The sequence below is a fragment of the Lithobates pipiens genome, unplaced genomic scaffold (genome assembly GCF_037356315.1).
Source record: "Lithobates pipiens isolate NorthernLeopardFrog02 unplaced genomic scaffold, aLitPip1_a1.2 Scaffold_16, whole genome shotgun sequence".
NCBI classification, from domain to species: Eukaryota; Metazoa; Chordata; class Amphibia; order Anura; family Ranidae; genus Lithobates; species Lithobates pipiens.
The window spans coordinates 405,802,363-405,816,538 of record NW_027507748.1 but is presented as its reverse complement, the minus strand read 5'-3'; the positions used below and the strand labels follow the sequence as shown (position 1 = coordinate 405,816,538).

Sequence of the window (14,176 nt, the reverse complement as noted above, 5' to 3'; positions counted from 1 at the left end):
CCAAAGCACCTTGTCCCCATGTTGATGAGGACAAGGGCCTCTTCCCGACAACCCTGGCCTTTGGTTGTCGGGGTCTGCGGGCGGGGGGCCTATCGGAATCCGGGAGCCCCCTTTAATAAGGGGGCCTCTGGATACCGGCCCCCCACCCTATGTAAATGAGTATGGGGTACAATGTACCCCTACCCATTCACCTGTAAAATAAAAGTACAAAAAAAACACAACACACGAGATAAAATAGTTTATTGCACAGCTCCGGGGGACTTCCGTCTTCGGGGGTCTTCTCGCCGGATTCCTCCGCTATCTTCTTGTAGCTCTTTTGCTAGCGGAGGAGCCCGGCATTCTTCCTCACCGCCGGCCTCTTCTTCTTCTCGTTCATGTCACATGGTGACCCCGCCCCCTTACGATGTCACAGTCCTGGAGGATGCTGGGACTGTCGCCATGTGACATCAACCCATGTGACATGAACCCATGTGACATCCACCGAAGACCCCGCCCCTTGTCCCTATATAAGTCGCCGCGTGCCCAGTCCCTGTCATTGTGAGCGGAGGACTCGGCGAGGCAACATCTGAAGAAGAAGAGAAGAACAGAAGAACGGAAGGCGGTGGCGGCGGCGACAGAAGACCGGGCCACCGCCTGTAAAAGTGCTAGAAGAAGGCGCGGTGGCCCGGCAGAAGAACCGAAGAGGGGGACAAGACCCCCGAAGTCGGAAAAAGAGGCCGGCGGCGAGGAAGAATGCCGGGCTCCTCCGCTAGCAAAAGAGCTACAAGAAGATAGCGGAGGAGTCTGGCGAGAAGACCCCCGAAGACGGAAGACCCCCGGAGCTGTGCAATAAACTATTTTATCTCGTGTGTTGTGTTTTTTTTGTACTTTTATTTTACAGGTGAATGGGTAGGGGTACATTGTACCCCATACTCATTCACATAGGGTGGGGGCCGGTATCCGCAGACCCCGACAACCAACGGCCAGGGTTGTCGGGAAGAGGCCCTTGTCCTCATCGACATGGGGACAAGGTGCTTTGGGGTGGGGGACCCCCACGCCGTTTTTTTCGGCGTTGGGGTTCCCCTTTAAGTCCATACCAGGTGGCGGGGCCAGCGATGTCTCCTTCGCGGGCCCCGCCTACCTGGAGACGCGCTCGAAATGAGCGGACTTTCCTCCGCGTGTGTGAGCGAGTCCGTTCATTTCAAAAGTAGGGCGGATAGTACGGCGGACTTAGTACGCCGTATTAGTCTGCTGAAAAAGTGCCATGTGTGGGCAAGTAGCCCGTTCGGAAAGTCCGACGGACAGTCTGGCGGAAAGTCCGTCAGACTAAGTACGTCGGACAGACGGCTACGTGTGTACGCGGCTTTAGAAATCCTGAAGGCAGTGTTGGTTTTCGGGGTGCCGTACGCGGCTAGGCTCCCAAAAAGTCCCACACTCAGGAGAAGCAGCAAAATGTATTTTGGGGTGCAATTCCACATATAACCATGGAATGTGTGAGCAATATATCATTTAGTGACAACTTTTTGTAAACTTTTTTTTTTGTCATTATTCAATCACGTGGGACAAAAAAAAAAATTTATTCAATGTGCTCAACATGCCTCTCAGCAATTTCCTTGGGGTGTCTAACTTCCAAAATGGGGTCATTTGGGGGACTTTTGTACTGCCCTGCTATTTTAGCACCTCAAGAAATGAGATAGGCAGTCATAAATTAAAAGCTGTGTAAATTCCAGAAAATGTACTCTAGTTTGTAGACACTATAACTTTTGCGCAAACCAATAAATATACACTTATTGACTTGTGACTGAATACATTTTGGCCTAAATGTATGACTAAAATTGAGTTTATTTGATTTTTATTATAACAAAAAGTAGAAAATAGCTTTTTTTTTTCGAAATTTTCTGTATTTTTCCGTTTATATTACAAAAAATAAACATCACAGTGGCAATCAAATACCATCAAAGACAAACTCTCTTTGTGGGAAGAAAAGGACGCAAATTTCATTTGGGTAGAACATTGCATGACAGCACAATTACCAGTTAAAACAGTGCAGTGCAAAATTGTAAAAAGACCTCTGGTCCTTAGGCTGACAATTGGTCCGTGGCTTAAGTGGTTAAGTGTGTAGGTGTGGGTATCACTACTCAATATAAATAGGACTGTATTGGTACACCTACACACTTAAAGGTGTACACAAAGGATCATTTGATACTCGGCACTTTATGATAATCTTGCACCATTTTGCACTATTTAGTGTTCATTCAATTATTATTTAATATTTAGCACCTGATGATGATTTTCACAATGTTGCACTATATTAATTGTTTGTTTTAATAATCTGCACAGCAGCAGCTATTTTATTTACTTTATGAATTTATGGTAATGTGTTGCGCATTTCTTGAAAATAATTTATTTGCGTAGTTTGCACAGCAGCTAAATAATTGCATGCACAGTAGTAATTTGCACTAGCACTCACCATTTTTGGTATAATTATTTATTGCACTTTATCTATGAGGTAGAATACATATAAATATCAGTGAAAGGGTAAAAGGAGGAAAACACTGCGCTACCACAATATAAACAATAAAATAAGTACAGTGGCTATCACTCAAGCAAACAAAGTTAAATAGAATATAAAATAATTAGTGTAGCGCTAGGAAATGTGCAAAAAATGTATGTGTACAAGTATAGTGTACAAATAAAGTGCCAATGTAGCTAAATAAAAGAAAATTAGTGGAGTGAATACTGAGGGAATATATAATCCCCAAAAAATTTGTACAATTTAGTGAAACTATAACTTCATATAATTTATGCTAGAGAAATGGACTTCAATTAGTTCTTTCCACTGTAAAAAGTCCTCTTAAAGTGCCAAGTATGGAAATATGGATGGAAATCTTCCCATAAGATGAGCCCAAAGAGGTAGAGGGACTGTATAAAGGGATGAAACCAGCAACAACAAACAATTGACTGAAGCTGTGTCTGCAATCAATCTTTCACTAGTAAAAGATGGGTACTCTTACCGATGGTGTTGGACACACCTGTCGTACGACAGTGGGTTGGTAAGGCTTGTAATCTCAATGGGTCCCAGTCAGGCTCTGTAGGATGGATCCTAGTAAGGAGTCCTCGTTTCCCCGTCTTAGAACCCAAACAAAGCAGGAACTCCTAGTGGGAGTCCACACCTGGTCATCTCCAGACTGTCAGCTGACATTTAACTTCTAGAAGATTCTACAGTTGGTCAGGTGATTCAACGAACCTTGCAAAGGACTCCCAAAGCATCAAGAGGTACAGTCCCTCTACCTCTTTGGGATCATCGTATGGGAAGATTTCCATCCATATTTCCATACTTGGCATTTTAAGAGGACTGTTTACAGTGGAAAGAACTAATGGAAGTCCATTTCTCTAGTATACATTATATGAAGTTATAGTTTCACTGAATTGTACACATTTTTGGGGATTATATATTCCCTCAGTATTCACTCCACTAATTTTCTTTTATTTAGCTATATTGACACTTTATTTGTACACTATACTTGTACACATACATTTGCACATTTCCTAGCGCTACACTAATTATTTTACATATAAATATCAAACAAGGATATTCCATCTTTGTAGTAATATGGTATATAGTTTGCGCTGATCACCTTTTTTATTTAAATTGGTTCCACTAGATTTTAGTTAGGGGTATCAGAGTAAAGGGGGCTGAATACAAATGCACGCCACACTTTTCAGATATTTATTTGTAACAAATTTGAATGTGCCACTTTGTGTTGGTCTATCACATAAAATCTCAATACAATACATTTATGTTTTTGTTTGTAACATGACAAAATGTGGAAAATGTCAAGAGGTATGAATACTTTTTCAAGGCACTGTAAACAGTAGCACGCAATAATGAATGATATAGTATTCAGTATATTTTAATCTATTGTACATTTTCATATCTACACAAAACACATACAAATGTCATCTCATGTGTGCAATTAGGTAAGATTCCACTCGTACAAGTTCAGTTTATTAGTGAAAAATGTTCCAAGTAGTGAAATGTCTGTGTTTTTAGGGTTTGTTATTCCAATGATAGCTGATGTCTGATTCTGAACTGATTATTTCCACATCATCATAGCCCTCACCGCCATCATCTGGAATCACCTCCAAATATTCTCGTTCTTTAGAAGCAGCTGTAAAAAAGAAAAATGTATTATCTTACAAAACATATAACCATATAATTACAGTACAGAATATTTTTTTTTTATTATGCCACCCACAACACTGATATGTTTCATTACATTACTAAATGGTTTGAATAAAGTATGATTTAATGTAGGGGGCAGTTCATGACCATTTCATAGTTTCTATACTTTATTAAAAATTGTTGCTCGACAAAAATAATAACTGTATTAACATTGGGGACTGCTGCTGCTGCTGCTACTACTACTACTACTCAATAGGCATGTCATATTCTGAAATTTCACAATTGAATTATTAGGCTGTTTTCACACTGAGGTGCTTTACATGCGCTATAGCGCTAAAAATAGCACCTGAAAAGAGCCTCTCCTCTGAATGCAGGAGTATTGGTGCACTTTCAGAAAGTGCTCCACGCCTGAAGGATTTAATAGAAGTTTATGGCAAAGTTCAACTAAATCGCTGTGCATCAGGCGATCTCTCCAATTAGATCTGCCTCTCAATTTCTAAACCTCCATTTGCCTCTATGGAGCAGCAGATGTAAACAGACTTGTGTCCGTTTATACCCGCTTAGATCCAATCCACGAAAAAAAAAAACGGAGATCTGTCCACTTCCACCTGGGTGAAATGGATTGGAGGGCCAATACAGTTGAGCGGGCTGTATCTCTGTCCATTCTGCATAGGCAGAGAGGACATGGACTTGTCACCTGCCAGCTCTATCTGCTCATTGTGGCCCACGACCGGTTACCAAGTCGATTAAGTGGCCCTCGCTCTTCAAAAGGTTGGGCACCCCTGGTTTAGACCAAGTAACTCCAGCACTTATAAAAGTGTGTCTTTAAATTCAAGCTTGAGTTATTGAGCTCTGTGAACAATGGCATGGTTTCAACAGTTGAGACTATACAAGTAAATGCGTGAAAAGGCAATGAGAATTCCACGTGGGGTTGCCTTCCTGATTCCTGAGGGGCTATCATTTATATCCCCTCAGGAAGCCAGAAAGGACAAACCCAGGTGAGGATTTTGTTGATTGTTATAGGCATTTAGTCTTGAACTTCTTGTGAGTAGAATAAGCACTATGCAATATGGGTCTACATTTACCCTCTTAGACAGGGTTTTAATCACTTCACACTCTTTTGATGCACCAGAGATGGTGCTCTTTGTAAGGGCGTATTCACACTTGTAGCAGCCCTTCTGAAAAAGTGCAATTCATTGCCACCTGAAAGACGATATGTTGCTTTTTCATCACCTTTTTTAACCCAAAAAAGTCTGCACCACTGCGTTGCAACCTCTTGCATTACACAAAGCTGCCCTATTGACTTTAATGGGTCATGTTTGCCGGCAGTACTGGCTGCCAAACCCAACATGGAATATCATTCTTGCTGCAATTGTAAAAAAGCAAAGCATCATGGATGTGGCATGTGTACAACCCTTTGCGTTGCAGCGTAAGAGGGCAGTTAAGCTTTGTAAGGTTGTAACCGCATATCTACGTCCCATTTTTTACTGCCCCCCAGCTGTCCATGTGAACGAGCCCTGATGGAGAAGACAGTGGAGGAAGGTGGGAGTCTGAGCCAACTTTGTGCCAACATCTATGGATAACAAAACTACTCGCATTTGACAACAGATCTCTACATGTCGAGTACCCAAAGTGTATTGTGAAACATAGCTGAGTTAAATTAACTACTCTTTACTAGTACTCGCCTGTAGTCTTGTTATTTCTTGCATCCAGAACTTTTTGTGGGCTTCTCATTTCCTCTGGAAGCTCCTTACAAACACTGGTGGTCTTATTTTCTTTTCATGCTCCTGCCCACTGCCCCAATCTGTTCTGCAACCCTGCTAAAAATCCCCTATTACTTATGGGTAAGGGGCATACGTGCATGCTCCCCACCACTCCTACGGTGTAGGGCTTTGGGCCTCAGCAGTCATAACAAAGGAATTGTAAATAAAATCGAAGATGAATATCAAGATTATCAAGCATTTCACAACAGAACCCAAATGTAATTCAAGATACTTTCAGTTGTGTGTGTTTTCCCCAAAATGAGAAAGTGTTTGTGTGTTTTGCTCTAAATACACACTAATCAATTAGTTACAGAAGGCTTGCCCAAAGCAAAGATATTGTTTATTCCTGTACTTTTACAGTTTTACTGGCTAAATATTGAATTATTGTAGATTTTTTACTTTGCATTGGTCACATATTGTATTATACTGAAGGTTTTTCACATTGAAAGCTTTCGTCATTTGGTTTCAGTTTTATTACCTACCTGTGCTAAGATTGGAACATTTAGGTTGCCACCATTATGTAAAGCAGATTTAACTAAGGGGTCCTTCCAGGAACCCAAAGCTTACAAAGCCAAATGCAAATTGGTGGACCTCCTAACATATTCATTTATTACAAGGACTCTTATATTTATTTGATCCATGTGTGTAACAATAGGGTTGAAGAAAGTGTAAGCAAGGCTAGGGGTTCTGATTTTGGCACCTTTTAAGAATGTTCGTTCGTTTTTCTCATTATTAGTAGGGTCAAACCAACCTTCATTTTTTAACAATATGACGAGAATATTCAAAAGGAGTAGGATGAAATTTTTTTTCTCGAACTAGCCATTTCTAAGCCCTTGTACACATGGTCGGACATTCTGACCACAAAATCCGTCAGATTTTTTACGACGGATTTTGGCCGAAACTGGTGTTGTATACACACAGTCGGACAAAGTTGTCAGAAAATCCCATCGTTCAGAACATGATGACGTTCGTTCGTTATGATGGGACTACGTTCAGGCTAGCAGCCAATAGCTTTGGTCTCATAATTTGATTTGAGCATGCGTGGCACTTTGTCCAATCAGAATTCTCTACAAACGATCGGACAAAGTCCGGTAGGATCATGTTTTTGGAAAATTTTATATCCAGCTCTCAAACTTTGTTGGTTGGACATCCTGACGGAAAAAGTCAGATGGAGCCCACACACGGTCGAATTATCCGACAACACGGATTTTCCGTTGGATTTTCCGACCGTGTGTACAAGGGCTAACAGTGAATGTGGTTTTCTTTTGGAAATCACATTCATTACAAATTCAAATGGTTAAAGCAAACAACATTTTAATGTACTTTCAAATGACATTCATCCATTCATTGAATTTGAATGTACAAATCATTTTTGTAGGAAAGTTTACATGAAGATCTATACAAACATGACCATTTGTTAGCAAATCTACTAATATATAGCATACCTAAGTTCTCAAGAGATATAACAAGATTGAGGCTTAAAATTTTAAGTACACTCTTCAAAGTTGGCCCAATATTATTGTACATGTTCATACAAAGAACCAAACCCTACAGGAAACTAGGTATTTTAACACATTAACAAACAGAAATGTTTTACTAAAATGGATATGTGAGCTTTCACCTCATCAATTTTCTTTAGTAGTTCTGATTGACTGGCCAAGAACAAGTATGTAGGAATTACAACTGATATAGTTCCTTCTTGTTTAAAGTTAAAGTAAAGAAAACCAGTGACAGCTAGCATTTTTGAAGGATGGTCAGCAATTACTGTATATTTATTTCAGTATAGGCATATCTCTTTAAATCTCTTTATCTTAAAAAACAGAACAAAAAAAATCTACAGTCCCCTTTAATGTAGGCTCTTTGAATGTCTTACCTGCTGCATTGGAATAGTTCGAATATCCTGAAATGCTGCCTACAGAATCATAGGATGCACTGGAATATCTGTCATTTGGGTTAGGTGTATGTGAGTTTGCATTTTCTGTCTTGCTAGAATATTCAGGATCTGTAATAAACAAAAAGAAATTATGTATGCAGACTGGTAATGTTGTGCAAACCCTCCCAAAAAACATACATAATAATACTCACATAAGCCCCACGGAGGCACCCGTGGAGGCCCCGTGTGTACCACAGCAGTAATTTTTGGTGGCATGACTGTAATGGGATTTTCAGAAATTGCTGGTGAAAAAAAAAAAAGTGTGCTTCTTTATTTATTATTAACCAAACTTCGTGTTAGTATTTTTTTTTTTATTCCACTGTTAATTCTTTGTAGATGATCCTGACATATACTGTATGCAAGTCTCAGTTCTACTACTGTCTCTTGTTTTCTACTCTGTTGTCTCTGGTTTCAAGTACCTTCACTAATTTACCTGGAAACTACTACGCTTCAGGGTCAATTAAATCTGATGTTTTAAATCTTTCTTTTTAATATGTGTTAAAAAAAAAATCCTAAAAAATCAATATAAATAGGACTGTATTTGTACACCTACACACTTAAAGGTGTACACAAAGGATCATTTGATACTCGGCACTTTATGATAATCTTGCACCATTTTGCACTATTTAGTGTTTGTTCCATTATTATTTAATATTTAGCACCTGATGATGATTTTCACAATTTTGCACTATATTAATTGTTTGTTTTAATAATCGGCACAGAAGCAGCTATTTTATTTACTTTATGAATGTATGGTAATGTGTTGCGCATTTCTTGAAAATAATTTATTTGCGTAGTTTGCACAATAGCAGTTTGCACAGCAGCTAAATAATTGCATGCACAGCAGGAATTTGCCCCAGGACTCACCATTAGTATTGGTATAATTATTGATTTATTGCACTTTATCTATGAGGTAGAATACATATAAATATCAGTGAAAGGGTAAAAGGGGGAAAATACTGCGCTACCATAATATAAACAATCAAATAAGCACAGAGGCTATCACTCAAGCAAACAAAGCTAAACAGAATATAAAATAATTAGTGTAGCGCTAGGAAATGTGCAAAAAAATGTATGTGTACAAGTATAGTGTACAAATAAAGTGCCAATATAGTTAAATAAAAGAAAATTAGTGGAGTGAATACTGAGGGAATATATAATCCCAAAAAAATTTGTACAATTCAGTGAAACTATAACTTCATATAATTTATGCTAGAGAAATGGACTTCCATTAGTTCTTTTCACTGCAAACAGTCCTCTTAAAGTGCCAAGTATGGAAATATGGATTGAAATCTTCCCATAAGATGATCCCAAAGCGGTAGAGGGGCTTTATAAAGGGATGAAACCAACAACAAACAATTTACTGAAGCTGTGTCTGCAATCAATCTTTCCCTAGTAAAAAATGGGTACTCTTACCGATGGTGTTGGACCCACCTGTCGTACGACAGTGGGTCGGTAAGGCTTGTAATCTCAATGGGTCCCAGTCAGGCTCTGTAGGATGGATCCTAGTAAGGAGTCCTCGTTTCCCCGTCTTAGAACCCGAACAAAGCAGGAACTCCTAGTGGGAGTCCACACCTGGTTGTCTCCAGACTGTCAGCTGACATTTAACTTCTAGAAGATTCTACAGTTGGTCAGGTGATTCAACAAACCTTGCAAAGGACTCCCAAAGCATCAAGAGGTACAGTCCCTCTACCTCTTTGCGATTATCTTATGAGAAGATTTCCATCCATATTTCCATACTTGGCACTTTAAGAGGACTGTTTACAGTGGAAAGAACTAATGGAAGTCCATTTCTCTAGTATACATTATATGAAGTTATAGTTTCACTGAATTGTACACATTTTTGGGGATTATACTGTATATTCCCTCAGTATTCACTCCACTAATTTTCCTTTATTTAGCTATATTGGCACTTTATTTGTACACTATACTTGTACACATACATTTTTTGCACATTTCCTAGCGCTACACTAATCATTTTACATATAAATATCAAACAAAGATATTCCATCTTTGTAGTAATATATGGTATATAGTTTGCGCTGATCACCTTTTTTATTTAAATTGGTTCCACTAGATTTTAGTTAGGGGTATCAGAGTAAAGGGGGCTGAATACAAATGCACTCCACACTTTTCAGATATTCATTTGTAAAAAATTTGAATGTGCCACTTTGTGTTGGTCTATCACAGTGATGGCGAACCTTGGCACCCCAGATGTTTTGAAACTACATTTCCCATGATGCTTGACTACAGTGCATGAGCATCATGGGAAATGTAGTTCCAAAACATCTGGGGTGCCAAGGTTCGCCATCACTGGTCTATCACATAAAATGTCAATACAATACATTTATGTTTTTATTTGTAACATGACAAAATGTGGAAAATTTCAAGGGGTGTGAATACTTTTTCAAGGCACTGTAAACAGTAGCACGCAATAATGAATGATATAGTATTCAGTATATTTTAATCTATTGTACATTTTCATATTTACACAAAACACATACAAATGTCATCTCATGTGTGCAATTAGGTAAGATTCTACTTGTACAAGTTCAGTTTATTAGTGAAAAATGTTCCAAATAGTAAAAAGTCTGTGTTTTTAGGGTCGGTTCACACTAGGCCGACTTGTCAGGCGACTTAGCCGCCTGATAAGTAGCGTCCAGCTCTGTACAATGGAACCATTCTAATCGGAGCGACACAAGTCGCTGCAACTTAGAAAAAGGTTCCTGTATGACTTTGGGGATGACTTGCATTGACTTCTATACAGAAGTCGTTTTGCAATAGCCGCAGCGGTCGCGTCTGGGTCGCCCGAGGAAGTCGCGCTGTAAGTCGTGCTGCCTCAGTGTGAACCAGACCTTAGGGTTTGTTATTCCAATGATAGCTGATGTCTGATTCTGAACTGATTATTTCCACATCATCATAGCCCTCACCGTCATCATCTGGAATCACCTCCAAATATTCTCGTTCTTTAGAGGCAGCTGTAAAAAAGAAAAATTTATTATCTTACAAAACATATAACCATATAATTACAGTACACAATATTTTTTTATTATGCCACCCACAACACTGATATGTTTCACTACATTACTAAATGGTTTGAATAAAGTATGTTTTAATGTATGGAGCAGTTCATGACCATTTCATAGTTTCTATACTTTATTAAAAATTGTTGCTCGACAAAAATAGTAACTGTATTAACATTGGGGACTGCTGCTGCTGCTGCTACTACTACTACTCAATAGGCATGTCATATTCTGAAATTTCACTATTGAATTATTAGGCTGCTTTCACACTGAGGTGCTTTACATGCGCTATAGCACTAAAAATAGCACCTGAAAAGAGCCTCTCCTCTGAATGCAGGATTATTGGTGCACTTTCAGAAAGTGCTCCACACCTGAAGGATATAATAGAAGTTTATGGCAAAGTTCAACTAAATTGCTGTGCATCAGACGATCGGTCCAATTGGATCTGCCTCTCAATTTTTGAACCTGCATTCACCTCTATGAAGCAGCAGATGTAAACAGACTTGTGTCTGTTTATACTCGCTTCAATCCAATCCACGAAAAAAATGGAGATCTGTTTCCTTCCACCTGAGTGAAACGGATTGGAGGGCCAATAGAGTTTAGCGGGCTGTATCTGTGTCCATTCTGCATAGGCAGAGTGGACATGGACCTGTCACCTGCCAGCTCTATCTGCTCATTGTGGCCCATGACCGGTTACAAAGTCGATTAAGTGACCCTTGTTCAAGCTTGAGTTATTGAGCTCTGTGAACAATGGCATGGTTTCAACAGTTGAGAATATACAAGTAAATGTGTGAAAAGGCAATGAGAATTCCACGCGGGTTTGCCTTCCTGATTCCTGAGGGGCTATCATTTATATCCCCTCAGGAAGCCAGAAAGGACACACCCAAGTGAGGATTTTGTTGATTGTTATAGGCATTTAGTCTTGAACTTTTTGTGAGTAGAATAAGCACTATGTACTATGCACTATGGGTCTACATTTTCCCTCTTAGACAGGGTTTTAATCACTTCACACTCTTTTGATGCACCAGAGATGGTGCTCTTTGTAAGGGCTCATTCACACTTGTAGCAGCCCTTCTGAAAAAGTGCAATTGACTGCCGCCTGAAAGATGATATGTTGCCTTTTCATCACCTGTTTTAACCCAAAAAAGTCTGCACCACTGCGTTGCAACCTCTTGCATTACACAAAGCTGCCTTATTGACTTTAATGGGTCATGTTTGCTGGCAGTACTGCCTGCCAAACCCAACATGAAATATCATTCTTGCTGCAATTGTAAAAAAGCAAAGCATCATGGATGTGGCATGTGTACAACCCTTTGCGTTGCAGCTTAAGAGGGCAGTTAAGCTTTGTAAGGTTGTAACCGCATATCTACGTCCCATTTTTTACTGTCCCCCAGCTGTCCATGTGAACGAGCCCTGATGAAGAAGACAGTGGAGGAAGGTGGAAGTCTGAGCCAACTTTGTGCTAGCATCTATGGATAACAAGACTACTGGAATTTGACTACAGATCTCTACATGTCGAGTACCCAACGTGTATTGTGAAACGTAGCTGAGTTAAATTAACTACTCTTTACTAGTACTCTCCGGTAGTCTTCTTATTTCTTGCATCCAGAACTTTTTGTGGGCTTCTCATTTCCTCTGGAAGATCCTTACAAACACTAGTGGTCTTATTTTCTTTCATGCTCCTGCCCACTGCCCCAATCTGTTCTGCAACCCTGCTAAAAATCCCTTACTACTTATGGGTAAGGGGCATACGTGCATGCTCCCCACCACTCCTACGGTGTAGGGCTTTGGGCCTCAGCAGTCATAACAAAGGAATTGCAAATAAAATCAAAGATGAATATCAAGATTATCAAGCTTTTCACAACAGAACCCAAATGTAATTCAAGATACTTTCAGTTGTGTGTGTTTTCCCCAAAATGAGAAAGTGTTTAGTATGTATTTAGAGCAATACACACAATCTACTAGTTACAGAAGGCTTGCCTAAAGCAAAGATATTGTTTATTCCTGTACTTTTACAGTTTTACTGGCTAAATATTAAATTATTGTAGATTTTTTACTTTGCATTGGTCACATATTGTATTATACTGAAGGCTTTTCACAATGAAAGCTTTCATCATTTGGTTTCAGTTTTATTGCCTACCTGTGCTAAGATTGGAACATTTAGGTTGCCACCATTATGTAAAGCAGATTTAACTAAGGGGTCCTTCCAGGAACCCAAAGCTTACAAAGCCAAATGCAAATTGGTGGACCTCCTAACATCTTCATTTATTACACGGACTCTTTCATTTATTTGACCCATGTGTGTAACAATAGGGTTGAAGAAAGTGTAAGCAAGGCTAGGGGTTCTGATTTTGGCACCTTTTAAGAATGTTCGTTCGGTTTTCTCGTTATTAGTGGGGTCAAACCGACCTTAATTATTTTTTTTTCAAATAACAATTTTTTATTAGAATATGTAAAATGAAAACATCAACAGTACATAATCTTACAGGAATCAGTACATGCCAAAAATACAGAGGTAGGGTGAACATGAAAGCGCAACTTTCAATCGCGGAATCCACTATGCCAAATTTTAGAGAAAAGTATCAACAATTACTGGCACACAGAGCCCTACAGAAGCAATCGGCAAGGTACACAGAAAACGAAATCGTAGTACATAGAGTGAATAGTGGAAAGGAGTAGTGATGAGAGAGAAAGAGAAAAATGGGGGAATAGAAGGAAGAAAAAAGGGAGGGGAAGGAAGAGAAGGGGAAAAAGGAATGAGGCATTGGATGGATGGATAGACTGCCGTCCCGGCCCTCACCGACCTTCATTTTTTAACAACATGACGAGAATATTCAAAGCAGCAGGATGAAAAAAAAATTCTCAAACTAACCATTTCTAACAGTGAATGTGGTTTTCTTTTATAAATCACATTCATTACAAATTCAAATGGTTAAAGAAAATAACATTTTAACGTACTTTAAAATGCCATTCATCCATCCATTGAATGTAAAAATCATTTTTGTAGGAATGTTTACAAGATTTATACAAACATGAACATTTGTTAGCAAATCTACTAGTATATAGCATACATAAGTTCTCAAGATCTATAACAAGATTGAGGCTTAAATTTTAAGTACACTCTTCAAAGTTGATACAGTATTATTGTACATGTTCATACAAAATAACAAACGCTAACAAGGTTTTTTTTAACACGTTAACAAACAGAATTTTTTTTTACTAAAATTAATATGTGAGCTGTCACCTCATCAAATTTCTTTAGTAGTTCTGATTGACTGGCCAAGAACAAGTA

At 39.1% G+C, this 14,176-nt stretch overlaps 1 protein-coding gene across 4 annotated transcripts in view; it reads right to left on the bottom strand.

The window, feature by feature from the left end:
* Positions 1–3,695: 3,695 nt before the first annotated feature.
* The window catches only part of LOC143983109 (uncharacterized), a 175,875-nt gene continuing 165,394 nt past the window's right edge, over positions 3,696–14,176 (bottom strand). For all 4 annotated transcript variants that reach the window (XM_077482399.1, XM_077482397.1, XM_077482400.1 and 1 more), the window contains 4 exons: positions 10,792–10,839; positions 8,014–8,103; positions 7,802–7,930; positions 3,696–4,151 (listed from right to left, as the gene is read on the bottom strand). In XM_077482399.1, coding sequence (XP_077338525.1) covers positions 4,030–4,151; positions 7,802–7,930; positions 8,014–8,103; positions 10,792–10,839 — 389 coding nt within the window. In that variant the 3' untranslated portion in view covers positions 3,696–4,029. The remainder of the gene's footprint in view (positions 4,152–7,801; positions 7,931–8,013; positions 8,104–10,791; positions 10,840–14,176) is intronic.